The 16871-nt window shown below is 35.7% G+C and overlaps 1 protein-coding gene across 1 annotated transcript; it reads left to right on the plus strand.

Annotated features, from left to right (window-relative positions):
• Positions 1–507: 507 nt before the first annotated feature.
• LOC307131763 (polyserase-2) lies at positions 508–9290 on the plus strand. Its single transcript, XM_079825634.1, has 10 exons — positions 508–2162; positions 2343–2363; positions 2459–2621; positions 2720–2988; positions 3084–3229; positions 4730–5018; positions 5869–6040; positions 6125–6381; positions 6652–6740; positions 8064–9290. The coding sequence occupies exons 1-10, from the start codon at positions 2102–2104 to the stop codon at positions 8424–8426; spliced, it is 1830 nt and encodes a 609-aa protein (XP_079681760.1). The 5' UTR covers positions 508–2101; the 3' UTR covers positions 8427–9290.
• The last annotated feature ends 7581 nt before the right edge of the window (positions 9291–16871 follow it).

A 16871-nucleotide genomic window follows, 5' to 3' on the forward strand; every position in this document is an offset into this window, starting at 1 on the left:
ATTTGCCTCTTTGCAGTGGAATTCTCTATTTTAACCTTAATTAATACACTAATTGTAATATAAATAATAAAAATATTAGAAGAAAAATATTTTAAGTGATCATTAATGGACCATAAGTATTGCACAAATAGTATTTAGTACCAAAAGATCTCCTCAAAATATTCAATAAATATTATTGAATTAAAATATAGGCTATTTATTTTTGAAATAGTTAAGGTGTATGGACACATTTGACCATCAATGAGTACAAGTGTGACTTAATTAGTAAGGAATACCTGAGGGCTAAATACAAGAAAAACATTAATATTAATGTTAACAATGTTGATCTCTACCACTCTCCATAATAAAATGATACAGTAAATGTGGCTGACGCACACTATGCTGTACTGTTTACCAAAAATTGCTGCAAACACCTGTAAAGTGAAGCTGTTGTGAAAGCCATTCAAATATACTGACACAGCGCTAGAGGTATTGAGCGCTCCGGGAACCACGTGACCACACGCGCGCGGCCGCGAGATGACAGGCGGAGTCGAGAGACCTGTACTCCAGCAACAGCGGGAACTCTTTCTGAATATTTTGAACAGCTGAATATGCATCTCATTATGTAAAAGTAGAGACAATTGTAGACGAAAATGAAGAGAGATTTGATCTTAGTTTTTATTTTATGCAAAACATTTTAGTCTCGTCCTTTTTCATCAACAATAGGCCTAATGCATAGTCTTAGTCAGTGTTTTTGGACATTGGTGCAGTCTCGTCATCGTCTCGTCTTCGTCATGGAAAAAAGGTCGTTAACGAACATATTTAGTCTCGTCTCGTCTGACGAAATTAACACTAGCTTTAACCAACTTTAGCATTTCAACATGGTAAAAAAAACTACACCGGTATCACAAGGTGAAACTTTAGTTCTAATTCAACATTAGTCCTGCCAGTCATAAATACATGGCACAAATCATCATGATTTCCATAATGTTTCAGTGTATTCCAAACTGGTATCTGCAGTATTGAAGACTGCGTGGGGAAGTTACAAAATGTAGTTACATAATTCTTGTTACACATACTTACTGAAGTAATAATAATGAAATAATCAGTCAAACAAACCTAAATTAATTAACAAATAAATAAATAAACAAGGTATTGCCCTACAAGGTCAGTCAGTGTACATTGCCTTCTTTCAGGAAAGCCTTCTGGTATTTGTGGTTACCCCTCCTTTTACCAGCAGAAAAAAGTTTATTTCTTCCGGCTATGACCCAAGTGGTATCTGCTGAACATGACTCACATCTTGCTGGGAAAAAATACTGTTGTAATTAGATCATAGAGTCAACAGAAGAATTTTCCTTCTCAGAAGAATGAGAGGTGACTTAACAGGTTTCTTTTATGATTGAGTTTTTTGTAGGTCATTGAAGTATAACTTTAAGTTCTTTCATCTCCGCAGCTTCACCGTATACAGTACTGCATGTTAGTCAATCATTTTGCTGACATTTTTGGGGCGTTAAATTATACCTTCAAATATATTTTTTTATTTCATATTTTTATTTTAAACTTATAAGAACACAATTACAGGTTTTCAGGGAATTCCAACACACTCTCAGTTTGTAACTATTTTACATTTTTGAGAATTGGTGATTTCATTTATACATTTTTAGACTGTTAGAGATGGACCTTCATGCTAAACTTTGTTTCCGTATGAATCACATGGCACAAATGCATATGAAAACTTCACCTCAAACAATAGTTGTATCATGAGATCTGGTTGGGAATTCATAGCTGAATAGAGCTGCTGAAGTTGATGTGCCTGTATTAATGAGATACTTTTAGAAACACTAAAAGCACCTCATGCATTTTCATCAATCTACTTAACATCAAAAAGCCTAAACAAACACCATTTTTAACAAGTTTCATATTTCAGAGTTTGCACAGGTGAGAATTACGTATGACCGAGAGTCACCAACTCTTAATACACTTTCAGACTTACCGGTTGCTCAATAAATAACACAATTGAACGGAGTGTTTACAGAGAGAGAAGAGTGTGTGGGCGTGTAGGAAACAGGTTAACATGGTTATTTAAGAGCAGGTGCAGGTGCAGGTATCAGTGCTGTCAGAGATGCAGATGAAGATGATCCACATACTTGGGGTAGCATTTGCCGTTTCTCTTTTGATGAGAGGTAAGACCTTATACTTTGTAAGACCTCGTTCATATATTTGGATAACAAATACTTTAGGATACTTAATAATTCATTTTGACCAACATAACTATTGTTTACTTTTATGCAGCAAAGTTTTATATTGCATTTTTTACCCCCCAATGAAGTTATCAGTAACTGAACTTGTTACTTGTTTTCTAGGGTGTGATGCACAACAGAATGGTAACCAGTTTTTTTTTTACAAATTCTATTAAAACTGTTTCTATGACCAATTGTTTGTATAAAATATGTTTTCTTTACACCTTGTCCATTGTCAGTATGTGGAAAAGTAAGTATCAACACAAAGATAGTGGGGGGACAGGATGCAGTGGCTGGCGCTTGGCCATGGCAGGTCAGCCTTCAAAGGGGTGGGCGCCATTTTTGTGGTGGATCACTCATCAACAATCAATGGGTTCTGACTGCAGCGCACTGCTTTCCCAGGTTAGCATCATAAACCAACCCTTGCAATTATTGGGGGAAAAAATGTCATTCGATTGATGTGGCGTATGCTTAACATTTCTTCTCCTACCATATTCCAGTACTTCAAACTCTGCCATAACTGTGCACCTGGGCCTACAGACCCAGCAAGGAACAAATGTAAATGAAGTGGCCAGAGGTGTCTCTGATATCATAAAACACGAAAGCTACAACACGGCCAATGAGGATAACGACATCACTCTTCTGAAACTGAATTCGCCGGTGAATTTTACTAACTACATCAGTCCGGTCTGTCTGGCTTCCTCAAGCAGTACGTTCTTCAAAAACACCTCGAGCTGGGTCACCGGATGGGGAGACACTAATTCAGACGGTAAGTATTTCATTTAACTAACCTAGTTCAGAGTCACAACATACTGTACTATTGCAGAAGTTGACACACATGTGATCATTTAATGTGTTTCTCAGAGCCCCTGCCTCAATCAAAACCTCTACAGGAAGTGGAAGTGCCTGTTGTTGGAAACAGGCAGTGTAAGTGTCTTAATGGTGTCTCAAAAATCACAGACAACATGATATGTGCTGGACTATTGGAAGGGGGAAAAGACTCCTGTCAGGTAAAAACTCACATACTTCTGTTTGTGTTACTTCACATAGTTTTAATGAGCTGCTAATTTTTTACAATGTGTAATAATTAAGAATAAGTAGAATGGGGGATCTCTAAACTAAAACTTTTACTTTAGACAAATAAACTGATCATATAAGGGTTGAACTATGATTAATGTAAGGGAATTCAACCTAGTGAATCACTTTCAAAACACTATTGGATTCATTGCAAAGCTCAGACCATTGAGATCTTGCCTGCAGTCAGTGACTTAGTATGTTATATTTTATATTAGTCTGCAAGCAGAAAATATATATAAATAATAATAATAATCCTGATTTAGAAAATATTCATGACAAAAGAAATATAATTTTGCCCAGTTCAGAGTAAATAAATGGAATTGCAAATGTTTTTTTGTACTGTAATGAAGAAGTGAGATTGTTGTATAGGTTTTGAAATTTTTTAATGCCAGTGGCCCCCAAATATTATGATCCCGTTTCGAAGGCAGCTATATATTTTTATATTTTCATAAAAGACACATTTATACTGTGTGAGAAATGGTGTGATATAAAGGTAACATGTTTGCAAAATTAAATAATTGGCTTTTATAAGGCATAACACATATCACAATTCTGGAAACTGAACAATGAAGGTTACAGATGAACAGATAATAATGATTCCCCATTCTTGAAATATAAAAACAGCTCGCTCTCTCTCTCTCTCTCTCTCTCTCTCTCTCTCTCTCTCTCTCTCTCTCTCTCATTCATATATATATATATATATATATATATATATATATATATATATATATATATATATATATATAATATGTGTCACAGATAGCATTGCTAGAACACTCATGAACACAAAGATGAAGATAATAAGGCAGTATTTAATAAATCTACAGTATAAGAGTAGCGTTACACACATTCAAACAAAGACGATACCCGACAACAATGGACAGAATCAAGGGAACTTAAATACAGGTGCAAATGAGGTGATTAACAACAAACAGCTGACCATAATGAAGACTCAAATCAGAACCATGACAACAAACTAGTGGCAGGACAAAATACAAAACTGAGTGAAACACAGTTTACAGTATATCCATAAAATACCCACTTATACTATGTGAGAAAAAGTGTGATTTTGTTTTAACTGAAGCAAAACTTGCAAGATATTATCTGTAAAATATTTTCGCTGTATTAAGTGTAACTTTTTATTTCATGAACCCCTAGATTAATCTTCTTTACTTTTTTGTTTGAAAACCCCTGGTATAGACATACATGTGTGTGGTGATGTAGTTTTGTCAATTGTCTGGCTAGTGTTGATCGTCCATAAAAAGAGAGGCACTAAAATCTTCCGGACATTTCCTAACTTGACTCTTTAAACTTGCAATAACAACGTAATCTTCCCATTATTCATTCATTTTAGATATTTCAGCTGTGACAACTGGAGTTGACGTTTAGAACAGGTTACTTGGCGTGTCACTAACCTGTTCTTCATCCTACAGGGTGACTCTGGTGGTCCTATGGTCAGCAAACAGAGCTCGGTTTGGATCCAGTCTGGAATTGTGAGCTTTGGCAAAGGTTGTGCTCTACCTAAATTACCTGGTGTGTATGCCAGAGTTTCTCAGTACCAGAACTGGATCAAAGAGAAAATCACCACCAACCAGCCAGGCTTCATTACGTTCACCTCCAATGGTACTGATGGTGACCTGAACATAGACAGCAATTGTGATGCCATTACGACAACCACCACTACAACAACAAAAACAACTATACCTACAACAACTGTCCCACGTAAGGTTCCTTCCAGTTCCAAGGACTTATGCATTAAACGTGCACTTGATTTCAAAGTGTTTTACTTAAATTCATGGTAACACTTTTGTCAGATTTCATTAGAGCATGCCACAGTGTTTCCTGAATGCAACAACGAACAAACAAATGACTTATGAACCAGTTCTTTTTAATGAGCCAGTTAAAAATATTCACGAAATGCATCACGCTTATGACTTGAATCAGACTCAATAAATTGTTCAAAGCCTTTATCCGACTTTTTCTCTTAATAGTGAGTCACAGTTTCGGGGACCAAGCGCTCTATCAAATGCCAAAAGATAATATACACTCACAGTGTGCTGAAATTCTTCTGAAATATCAGTTGGCCAGACAGCGATTCATTTTTTTCTGAATCATTAAAATACTGGTGTCTGGGGACTGTGAATTTTTAAATGCTTAGCTTAAAGGTGCACAATAATGAGTAGTACTTGAAACGGAGTAGAGGCTTGAACCCAGAGACAGTATTTGTAATTGCACGACTTAACAATTGGATAGCTCGTCTTTTTTTTTTTTGTTGTCTCAAGCTCTTTTTGTTCTTAAGATACTTATCTGCCAGCCGTTTTGGTAAAAGCAGAAACAGAACTTGAAAGACTTGACTATTCAAACAATGGCCAGAAAGCCTGTTCTCCCAGTGCACTAAAGAACGACGTTAAAGGACGATGGTAGCGTAGCTTAAGGATAACAAATGCAATAATTATTATTATTTAATTTTTTTTGCACTTTAAGGCAGCCATATGAAAGTTAAGAAAACAAATCAAAGAAATATTTGACTGATAAAATCCGGTGTTCATTCTCTTTCTCTCTGTTCCTGTAGCTGTAGTGTGTGGACGTGCCAATCTGAACACCCGTGTAGGAGGAAACAGCTCTCTTGTATCTCCAGGCATATGGCCATGGATGGCCAGTGTGCAGTTTAACGGCATTCACGTTTGTGGAGGAACGCTGATAGCTGAGCGGTTTGTCTTGAGCTCTGCCAGCTGCTTTAACAGGTAATGGCACTTAAATATGAAAAAAAGGACATTTGATCAGAGAAATCAAAATCATTTTATTCAATGGAATTCCTTTTTGTCCAGATCCACCAATGCCTCCGATTGGACCGTGATCCTTGGCCGTCTGAGTCACAATGGCACCAACCCCAATGAGGTCTCTATTAAAGTGTCGAATCTCACATTCAGCAATGGTAAAGGCGACAACATTGCAGTCTTGCAGCTGGCCGTTGCACCAAACCTTACCAATTTTATCCAGCCTATATGTGTGGACATGGGAGGGGATACCTTCAGCGCTAGTACTCAATGCTGGGTGGCAGGATGGAGCTCAGGAGCAGGAGGAGGTGTGTTTTGTGTGTGTGTGTGGTTTGGGTAAATCCTATGTAATGTGGGTAAAATGTCCCCACAGAGAAATTATTTTGGTCCCATGAGGAGAACAGTTTATAAATCATACTAAGTGGTGTTTTTTGAAAGTGTAAAAATGCAGAAAGTGTGTGTGTATGCTTTGAAACATTATGCTAACTGCTAAAATGAGATTATTTGAATTTTATCCTTTTGTCATTATCTTTTTCATTATCTTCACATAATTTGAATTTGTTTTCCTTCTTTTATAGTGAATCAAACTCTTCAGGAATTCAAGACCTCTATTTTGGATTGTGGAATCCCAAACAGTATTTGCACAAGTTCTTTGAACTTGCAGGAGGCAAGTTAATTCTGTTTAAAACAGGAAAGAAGTATAGTATATTTACAGTTTACAATAAGGTTTGGTTTATTATTATTAGTTAATGCATTAGGTAACTTACAAACTAACTAAAAACGTACTAACTAAAAATATGTTTAGATTATATCAAGTTAGATTAATGTTAAATTCTATATTAATATTAATAAATTTCATACATTTGTATTAACATCATGAACAAACATCAACAATGAACATATATATTATGAATTGACATTAACAAATGCTAAAACAAAAAAATATATTTTAATAAATCTCACCAAGGCTGCATTTATTTAATCTAACTTAAATTATTACAATAAAACAGTAATGTGAAATTATTACAAATTAAAACGTAATTTATTCCTTTGTTGGTAAAGCTGAATTTTCAGCATCATTACTCCAGTCTTCATTGTCACAAGATCCTTCAGAAATTATTCAGATATGTTAATTTGCTGCTCAAGAAACATGTTATTATTATTGTGTTGGAAACGGTTGTGCTGCTTAAAGTCCCCATGAAATCAAAATTAAAATGTTTTGGCTTTTAGTATGAATATGTTAGCCTTAAGATTGTTCTCCAAAACAATGACAAAATTCACATTTAGAAGATATAAGCATTCAAAACTTAATCTCTCACTTCCGCCAATACGGATCAATGATTTTGATGACATCACGCTGCACTTCAGCTTCTCAACAGATTTTCTGTCCAATCAAATGCTCTCTGGAATCTGAAACGTCCCACCCCCAAATAGAGCTGAATCTGTGGCTGAAATCGGTCGCACATGGTGAATGGTCATATATTAAATGTGAAGTTATATTAAATCTAAAGGGGGAATCTATTATACTGTGGCTGTCATAAGCTGTCAATGTGGCTTTGCTGAGCTCAACGGCTCTGGCCGAAACGCTGTTGGCTATTTTTTAAAAGGGGAGGAGCTGTTCGATATGTCCAGCCCCCTCTTTCTGTTTAAGTGGAAATTACGTCTAGGCACTTCAGTGGGCCACATTTTTGGGGAAACTGTATATATTTTTTAGGATTCTTTGATGAATAGAAAGTTTAAAAGAACAGCATTTATTCAAAATAGATTGTTTTATTATTATTATTATTATTATTATTATAAATGTCTTGACTCTTTTTTGATCAATTTAAAGCATCTTTGCTGAATAGAAGTATTCGTTTATTTATGTTATACCAAACTTTTGAACAGTAGTTTGTTCCAATTGTATGAAAACAAATATGAGTCTGCAAAGATTTGAAGTGAGAAAAATTTTGTAACATTCAGTAAAGATTTCCCTCTCTCTTTCTCTCAGGGTGATCAAGGGGGTCCGCTGATGTGTAAGCTGGGTCAGTCATGGATCCATGCTGCTGTTTTGACTTTACAGACTAGCGTCTCAAACAGCAGCTCTAACACAAGCTCCAGCAATAGCACTGCATCATCCCGCTCTGCTCTCGGTCAAGATGTCCAGGTCTTTACTAAAACCTCCAGCTTTGCATCATTCCTAACATCTGTGGTGGGTTCTTTCCCTCCAAAAGTCACAAACTCCACAAGTGCACCGCCAACCAACTCAACTGCGCCTAATGGGTCACAAGTATCTTCTGCCTTCTCTTTTTCCATTTATGTCCTGTTCTTCTCACTTGCAGCTTTCCAAATCTTTCCTCAAGGCATCAATTGAGTCTTTTGTGTAGAAGGAGCCACTTTTCATTAACTATGAATACATAATACATGTTGTCAGTGTGTTCCATCTGACCCATTATATAATCATATATAATCATACAGCATCAAAAGCTTTTGTGAAGCACATAATTCATTTTTACTAGACAAATGTGAACTCTTAAGATCTCTCACCGTGAAGCTGCTGCCAGTTGTTCTTGCACTACAATTACATTGCATTACCTTAAAACAAGTGCATAGCTAATCATTTGTGTAAACTGACCGTTTTCATATATTTGCATTGTAGCAGATGAAAGTTGTTATTCAGTATGGTACTTTATTGAAATTTTTTTGAGTGGCTCAGTTCTAATACTGACTAAACCGTAGCTTAACTTACAAGTAGCCTACCTCAAGCTTTACCACACTTGGGACATTATTGGAAGTAAGATTAATTAAAGAGTATTTAGGAAAACACATCCTTTTTTTTATATTTTATGTTTGTTTTTTTTAATGAAAAGTTATATGATTTCATATGAATGAAGATACTTTTCAGTGCACTGTTAAAATGTGAAAAAAGTGAACCATGTATATTTTTTGTTTGTAAAAAATGTAATTAAATTGAACAAATTAAGCAAATTATTTTTGTGCGTTTATTTTAAGCATTTTGGGCAAGAACCAGAGGAATGTGGTAAGAATGTGGCTTATATTCTGCAAAGTCATTGCTGCTGTAAACGTGAGACTGTGCAGTTTACCTGATACTGATATATATCTCACATGATCCCCACATGGTCAACAAAAAAAATATTTCCTGAAGCATCTCACAAAACCTGTATTTTCACCTTCCTGCATAATCATTAAAGGCCTCTGTATTCATGGAACTGTTTTTAAAAATTATTCTTTTAGACTAATTAATTATAGAAGTTTTTCACAAATATCAATTCAGTAGAACAAACGAAACTTCATTGAAAAAATCATTATTTGGTTATTGGCCAGTTAAAGATAAGAAGTTCAATGGTCACCTTTTAATATGTAATAGAGAGAAAAAAAAGGAGACTGTATGTAAAAGCTAGCCTATATTTCTTTTTTATCTATAAAAATGTTATCCTTTATCTGTTTTTTAAAGTAAATAAGATAACATAAGGCACATTTCAATACATTTTTGTAAGATGTGTGAATTGATTACATTGCTTGAAATCTTACTTTACTATCAGTTTATCATAAAGTTACGTGCATTGTTTTTATAGTCTAATATAAGTTTTAAATGTTAGGCACTAATTCCAAGGTCCGTACTTCCCCCTCATAAAGTAACATAATTCCATGTTTCTTGAAACCAGTGCCTTGTGAAAATGTGTTTCACGGTATCTGTTTTGTACAGATTGGGCAATCAGATGTTTCGTCTGAAAGAACATATTTCATAACATGCTCTAAAGTGAATTGTCTAATCTAAGATCTAAGTTATCTTACTTGAATGTAAGTCTAATATCTAGTTATAATTTAAGTTTCTTAAGATTATTGACATGAGAATGAATAAATTGTAGAACTAAAGGGCAACACTTTACAAAAAGGTCTCATTTGTTAACATTAACTAATGTGTTAACTAACATGAATAACCATGAGCAATACATTTGTTAGAGTATGTATTAATCTTAAATAAAAATCCAGCTTTTCATTGTTTATTCATGTTAGTCCACAGTGCATTAACAAATGTTACCAAATACAACTTTTGATTTCCATAATGGTAAATGTTGAAACAAACATTAACGAAGATGTATAAATGCTGTAGAGATGCCGTTCATGTTGTTCATATTAACTAAAGAATTTCAAACTTGTGTTAAGTGCATGCAATGCTAGTTGAACTACTAAAAATATGTTGAACATGAACATATTTTTGAGAATGTGAAAAACTGATTGCACATATTTTAAGTCACCATAGCTGAAAATTACAGATTAAAACTATGCTGAGAATGATAGTATGTAAGATGTTTGCAGAACATAATATAACACTGTTAGTTAAATGGAACTACTCAAGTAATCTTGCTATTAAATCTTAAATAATCTAGAGTATGTTAACTAGAATTTGCATTAAACTACAACCCCAAATCAGAAAAAGTTGGGACAGTATGGAAAACGCAAAAAAAAAAGAAAAAAGAAATGATTTCTAAATTAACTTGGACTTGTATTTCATTGCAGACAATATGAACACAAAATATTTCATGTTTTGTCTGGTCAACTTCATGTCATTTGTAAATATGCATCCTTTCCTGTCATTCAGACCTGCAACACATTTCAAAAAAAGTTGGGACAGTAAAGCATTTACCACTTTGTAATGTTGCCATTCCTTTTCACAACACTTAAAAGACGTTTAGGGACTGAAGACACCAAGTGATGAAGTGTTTCAGGTGTAATTTTGTCCCATTCTTCCTGCAAACAAGTCTTAAGTTGGGCAACAGTACAGGGTCTTCGTTGTCACATTTTGCCCTTCACAATGCGCCACACATTCTCTATTGGAGACAGGTCGGGACTGCAGGCAGGCCAGTCAAGTACCCGTACCCTCTTCCTCCGCAGCCAGGACTTTGTAATGTGTGCAGAATGTGGTTTTGCATTGTCTTGTTGAAATATGCATGGACGTCCCTGGAAAAGATGTCTTCTTGAAGGCAGCATATTATGCTCCAAAATCTCTATGTACTTTTCAGCATTAATGGTGCCTTCACAGAAGTGCAAGTTACCTTTGCCAAGGGCACTGACACAACCCCATACCATGACAGACCCTCGCTTTTGGACTTGTTGCTGGTAACAGTCTGGATGATCCTTTTCTTCTTTGGTCCGGGGCACATGGCGTCCATTCCTCCCAAAAAATACCTGAAATACTGATTCATCTGACCACAGTACACGTTTCCACTGTGTGATGGTCCATCCCAGATGCCTCCGAGCCCAGAGAAGTCGACGGCGCTTCTGGACACTGTTAACATAGGGCTTCCTTTTGGCACAGTACAGTTTTAACTGGCATTTGTGGATGTAACTACGTATTGTGGTACTTGACAAAGGTTTGCCAAAGTAGTCCTGAGCCCATGTGGTGATATCGCTTATAGATGAATGACGATTCTTGATGCAGTGCCGCCTGAGGGATCGGAGATCACGGTTGTTCAGCTTAGGCTTGCGCCTTTGTCCTTTACGCACTGAAATTCCTCCAGATTCCTTGAATCTTTTAATTATGTTATGCACTGTTGAATGTAAAATATCCAAATCTCTTCCTATCTTTCTTTGAGGAACATTGTTTTTAAACATTTCAATAATTTTCTCACGTATTTGTTGGCAAACTGGCGATCCTCGGCCCATCTTTGCTCCTAAAGGATTAGACCTTTATTGGATGCTGCTTTTGTACCAAATCATAATCACAATCACCTGTTGACATCACCTGTTTCAAATCACATCATTATTTAACCATTTTACCTCATTACTAGCCCTAAATTGCTCCTGTCCCAACTTTTTTTGAAATGTGTTGCAGGTCTGAATGACAGGAAAGGATGCATATTTACAAATGACATGAAGTTGACCAGACAAAACATGAAATATTTTGTGTTCATATTGTCTTCAATGAAATACAAGTCAAAGTAAATTTAGAAATCACTTCTTTTTTCTTTCTTTTTTTCGCATTTTTCCATACTGTCCCAACTTTTTCTGATTTGGGGTTGTAACTTGATAAGTATTACTTAATTTACTTGGGTGGTGTTAGATTTCTTTACTTTTAGCTGATTATTAAATTAACTTCAGTTTTCCCTTTAAGTTTGCTTTGCAAAAATAAGGCAATCGGTTTCCAGACTTTAAGTAAACTGAACTTGTTAGAATTTACAGTGTAATGAAACGTGTTACTAACTAAAGTATAGGGCTACTTTAAATATGTATGTACAGTGCAAAATATGAGATAATCTGTATATGTTTCATATTTAAAATAGTGCTTTTCCAAAATAAAAGTTTGTGTTTACATAATATATGTGTGTGTACTGTGTATAATTATGTATATATAAAAATCACACTCCTTCATGTATATGTGTATATTTGCATGTATATTTATATTATTTCTTATTTATAAATATAAATATTTTATATATAAATATAATATTTTTCTTAAATATATACATGCATGTGTGTGTGTTTATATATATTTATATATTAATCTATTGCCCGGCACTAAAATTTCATAATTAGTGGGTTTTAGTATTCAACTTTTGTTGACTATGACCATACAGAATCGATTATAGACTAGACTAACAACTGCAACTTTATAATAGAGTTCAGGGCCACTAATCACATCCAATGAAGTCAAGTGACAGCTCTGTTTGCTTGTGTAAAAACTGAGCATTGATTCAAAATGTGAAGATGTAAGGGTAACATTACAAAAAAATTGACGTAAAAAAAGAATAGTGGGTGGTTACTGAACTATTTTCTTAATGGCCCGTGACATTCTGCTCAATGTGTATTTGGTTTCTGACGTTTACTATGGGTGCAGACAGGTTCTGCTCTATAGTGGCTGGATTAACTGAACTATTTGTACTCTCTAAGACTGAATGACATATCCAACCCACCAGACTTCGTGCCTGAATTACTTTTCTGCTGTCTGACCTTTTTACATTTGTGTTGCAAATTTGACTTTCATAAAATTTGGGTCACAGGGATGCCTGGACGGGAGCCTATCTCACCTTTTCGGGCCACGGGCAGAGGACACCCTGGACGGATGGCCAGTCCATCACAGGAATATGTATATATTTCCATATCTAGAACCCAAGAGAAAGAAAATATAGATATAATATATTCCATTATTTTTCATTAAAGGGAATTAAACATTATAGAGCTGCAGGAGGTTTGTGATTAAAAGCTAATTATTAATGTCAAATTAAAATGAATAAATCATTTACAAACAGAAACAGTATTCGTCACCAAATTCAGAAGTGTGGATCATAAAAAAAAAAGTTTAAATTTTTTGTGTCCGGTCACAGCTGCACGACCTGTTTCAGGGGGGGCTTGAGCCCCTGCCCCTTTGAAAGTCAAAGTGCCCTTGCATGGCCGAGCAGCTGCATCCAAGCCTTACTTCACCAAGTGCAATGCAAAGTATCGGATGCAGTGGTAAAGCCACTGGACTCTAGAGCAGTGGAGATGTGTTCACTGGAGTGATGAATCCCATTTCTCCTTCTGGGTTTGGTGGTTGCCAGGAGAATGGTAGTTTCCTGACTGCATTGTGCCAAGTGTAAAGTTTGGTGGAGGGGGGGGGGGTTATGGTGTGGGTTTGTTTTTCAGGGGTTGGGCTTGGCCCCTTAGTTCCAGTGAAATTAACTCTTAATGCTTCAGAATACCAAGACATTTTGGACCAACTTTGTTTGAACAGTTTGGGGATGGCCCCTTCCTGTTCCAACATGACCAGGGGCGTAAATCACGGGGGGGGCGGGGGGGACAGGACCCCCCCAATCTGAGGGCTGTCCCCCCCTAAAAACCATGCTGAGTATTGTAAATAATATAATGATATATACTTAAAATACATGTGTAAGTAGTAAAACAATACAAAAGCAAACAGGACAAAAAAATGCGTTTAAGTTTAGAAAAAATGTTGAGTTCCCCCTCCCCCTTACCCCACAGTGGTTTGATCCACCGCGCACCTCAACTAACTTAACGTTACCCATAGAACGTAAAAAAAACTACAACACAAGTTTGGGGAGACAACAAGCCCTTCAGACAGCAGTTATGAAACTCCAGTAAGCTGTCAATACTATTTTATTCACTTTAAACATCAGATGAACTCTTTCGGACTCTTTTCTCTTTAATACAGATTAGGCAAAACACTGTTAACATCACTTGCCCACCGCGGCACCGCCCCGGGCCACCGTCGTTTTCATTTTTATAGTAATAAAATAATTTTGTTTAGTTAGAGAACAGACACAACAATTAAAAACTGAATGTGTCTGCTCAATACAGCACGAGCCGAACGAGAGTCAGATTTCATTAATCACCAGAGCAAACAGCTGACAGACAAGATGATCGCGGAACATTTGGTTTCAAAGCGACATGTAAAAGTGCCTATTTAAGGGAGTGTGTCATTGTACTGTTTTCTTGCTGTGTTTTTCATTAAGAATAATATGCTAATGAACCCATAATTCAAGCAACCCGAACCCGCCCTCGCATTGGCGCTAATTCTAAATCTAAAGTAGGCCTAGCCTATATGCGGACGGCCGCTCCGCCAGATCTGTGTTGGGCTTGCTGCAGTTGAATATCTAAAGATCTGAATATCATAGTATAAAATACTATGTGTAGGATACGAGATAATTTAATAATTATAATATGACTGCGTGGGGAACCTTACTCATATTTAAACAACTATCGCTTTGTGTTGTTGGTCAGATAAAATGACAGAGAAAAGAAAAACGGACATTAGATCATTTTTCAGTGCACCAAAACCCCAAATAAGCACAAAATGTTTTTTTTTTTTTTTTTAATATTATTATATATTTTTTTTGTGGTACACATATCCTTACAAGTACGATTTTGGCTGTATTATTTGTGTCCCCTTCAAAAATTGCTCTTGAGAAATTTCATGTTTATCGTCCCCCCCAACTGTTAGATTAAATTTACGCCCCTGAACATGACTGCTTACCAGTCCACAAAGCAAAGTCAATAAAGACATGGATGAGAGAGTTTGGTGTGGAGGAACTTGACTGGCCCTGACCTCAACCGATAGAACACCTTTGGGATGAATTAGAGCGGAGACTGCGAGCCAGGCCTTCTCGTCCAACATCAGTTCCTGACCTCACAAAAGCGCTTCTAGAAGAATGGTCAAAAATTCCCATAAATACACTCCTAAACCTTGTGGAAAGCCTTCCCAGAAGAGTTGAAGCTGTTATAGCTTCAAAGTGGGCCAACTCCATATTAAACCCTACGGATTAAGAATGGGATGTCATTAAAGTTCATGTGCATGTAAAGGCAGACGCCCCAAAACTTTTAGTGTATGTGACATGTACTTAGGAATAAACTATGCATTATTACATGCAACTAACCCTCAACCAAACCCTAACCCTATAGGAAGTACATGTAGTTAATCAATATCACTCAGTACTTAAATACTGTATTACACTGTAACAATGACACCTTAAAATAAAGTGTAACCCAGATTTGTCGAAGAAAGAAAGATGGTGATTAGTCAGTATCTTAACCAAACATAAATGCTTTCATCTTCTAGTCTCCGTTGAATGTTCCTAACTTTTGTTATTTTGGTCTAGTTTCACGTTGCGTGTGACTAACTAATGAATGGCAAGACTTTTTTTATATATGAATGTCAATCACTCTGTAACTTCTGTCAACACTTTCGATAAGTATCAAACCGGTCTGGCAGCAAAAGGAAGCTCAACAATGGCACGATGACCTTGGTCTTACCATATGAGTTGACAGGGTGCCATCAACTCATATGGTAAGTGATAGGAGTTATGAAAACACACACATATAATATATATATATTATAAACAATAACAGTACAGTACAGTACAGTACAGTGTTTATAAGGAAAACAAATATTTAAAGAGTTTCCAAAATCCCATGTCTAACCTGCGTGGTAATTAATAATAAGGGATGAATCTCCAGTCTGGTAAAATATGCAGTGTTATTTTAAGCAAAATCACAGTTTAAATTAATCTGTGAAATATGAAAGCAGTATAAGTTGTTTACTAGCAGAATAATACAAACTTTCTATTACGATACATTTATATTTACACGATTTTTTTAAATTTTGTTTTTAACAAAAATGAAGGTATGCATTTGATGTTTACCACAAAGTTTTTTTTTTTCAATCACAATCTGTGATCACGTTTTTAGCCCCATTGTCTTATAAAATTGCTCTCAACTGATTATAAAAAGTTTCATGTAAATGAATCACAAACAGACATATTTGTTAGGTGAATGTGTTAGGATAATGTTCATTAGAACATTATCGGCTATTATCTCTAAGTGACATGGCATCTGTCTAAATTCATTTCGACTTTTTAATGGAAAGCACTGGAATTTCTGGTTAGCTTGTTTTCCGGCTCAGGCTTCACAAACAGACAATGCCTAAATTGGACTATTTTTACCAGAATATACCCTAACAAAAGCTAAAATATATATCTGGATTTATTTTGCTCATCTGATCGAGATTATCATTATTAACTTCTTGTTTATTGAACTCTTGTATAAAAGCAATATCACAGAAAAACTCCTGCTGTTATATCAGTAGCTGTGATCACATGTGAATCTCAGTCTGTGGTCGTGTGCCTACAGCTGGAATATTTGGAAGATTGTGCAATATCATGTGACATTGCTTAAATATAAGACAATACGACATGCAGGCCTTGTGTACACAAAGTACAACACACGACATATTATATGTATACACAATAGCGTGGATCAGAAAACTCCAGAAACAATGTTGATGATGTTAAATGTAAACATGGGC

The sequence above is a fragment of the Gobio gobio genome (assembly GCF_949357685.1).
Source record: "Gobio gobio genome assembly, chromosome: 1".
NCBI classification, from domain to species: Eukaryota; Metazoa; Chordata; class Actinopteri; order Cypriniformes; family Gobionidae; genus Gobio; species Gobio gobio.

Bases quoted from the DNA above. Each gene is read 5' to 3' on its own strand.
- LOC307131763 (XM_079825634.1), top strand. From the start codon at position 2,102: ATGCAGATGAAGATGATCCACATACTTGGGGTAGCATTTGCCGTTTCT. The intron at 2,364-2,458 runs GTAACCAGTTTT...GTCCATTGTCAG, and splicing joins GTGTGATGCACAACAGAATG to TATGTGGAAAAGTAAGTATC. The intron at 6,041-6,124 runs GTAATGGCACTT...CTTTTTGTCCAG, and splicing joins TCTGCCAGCTGCTTTAACAG to ATCCACCAATGCCTCCGATT.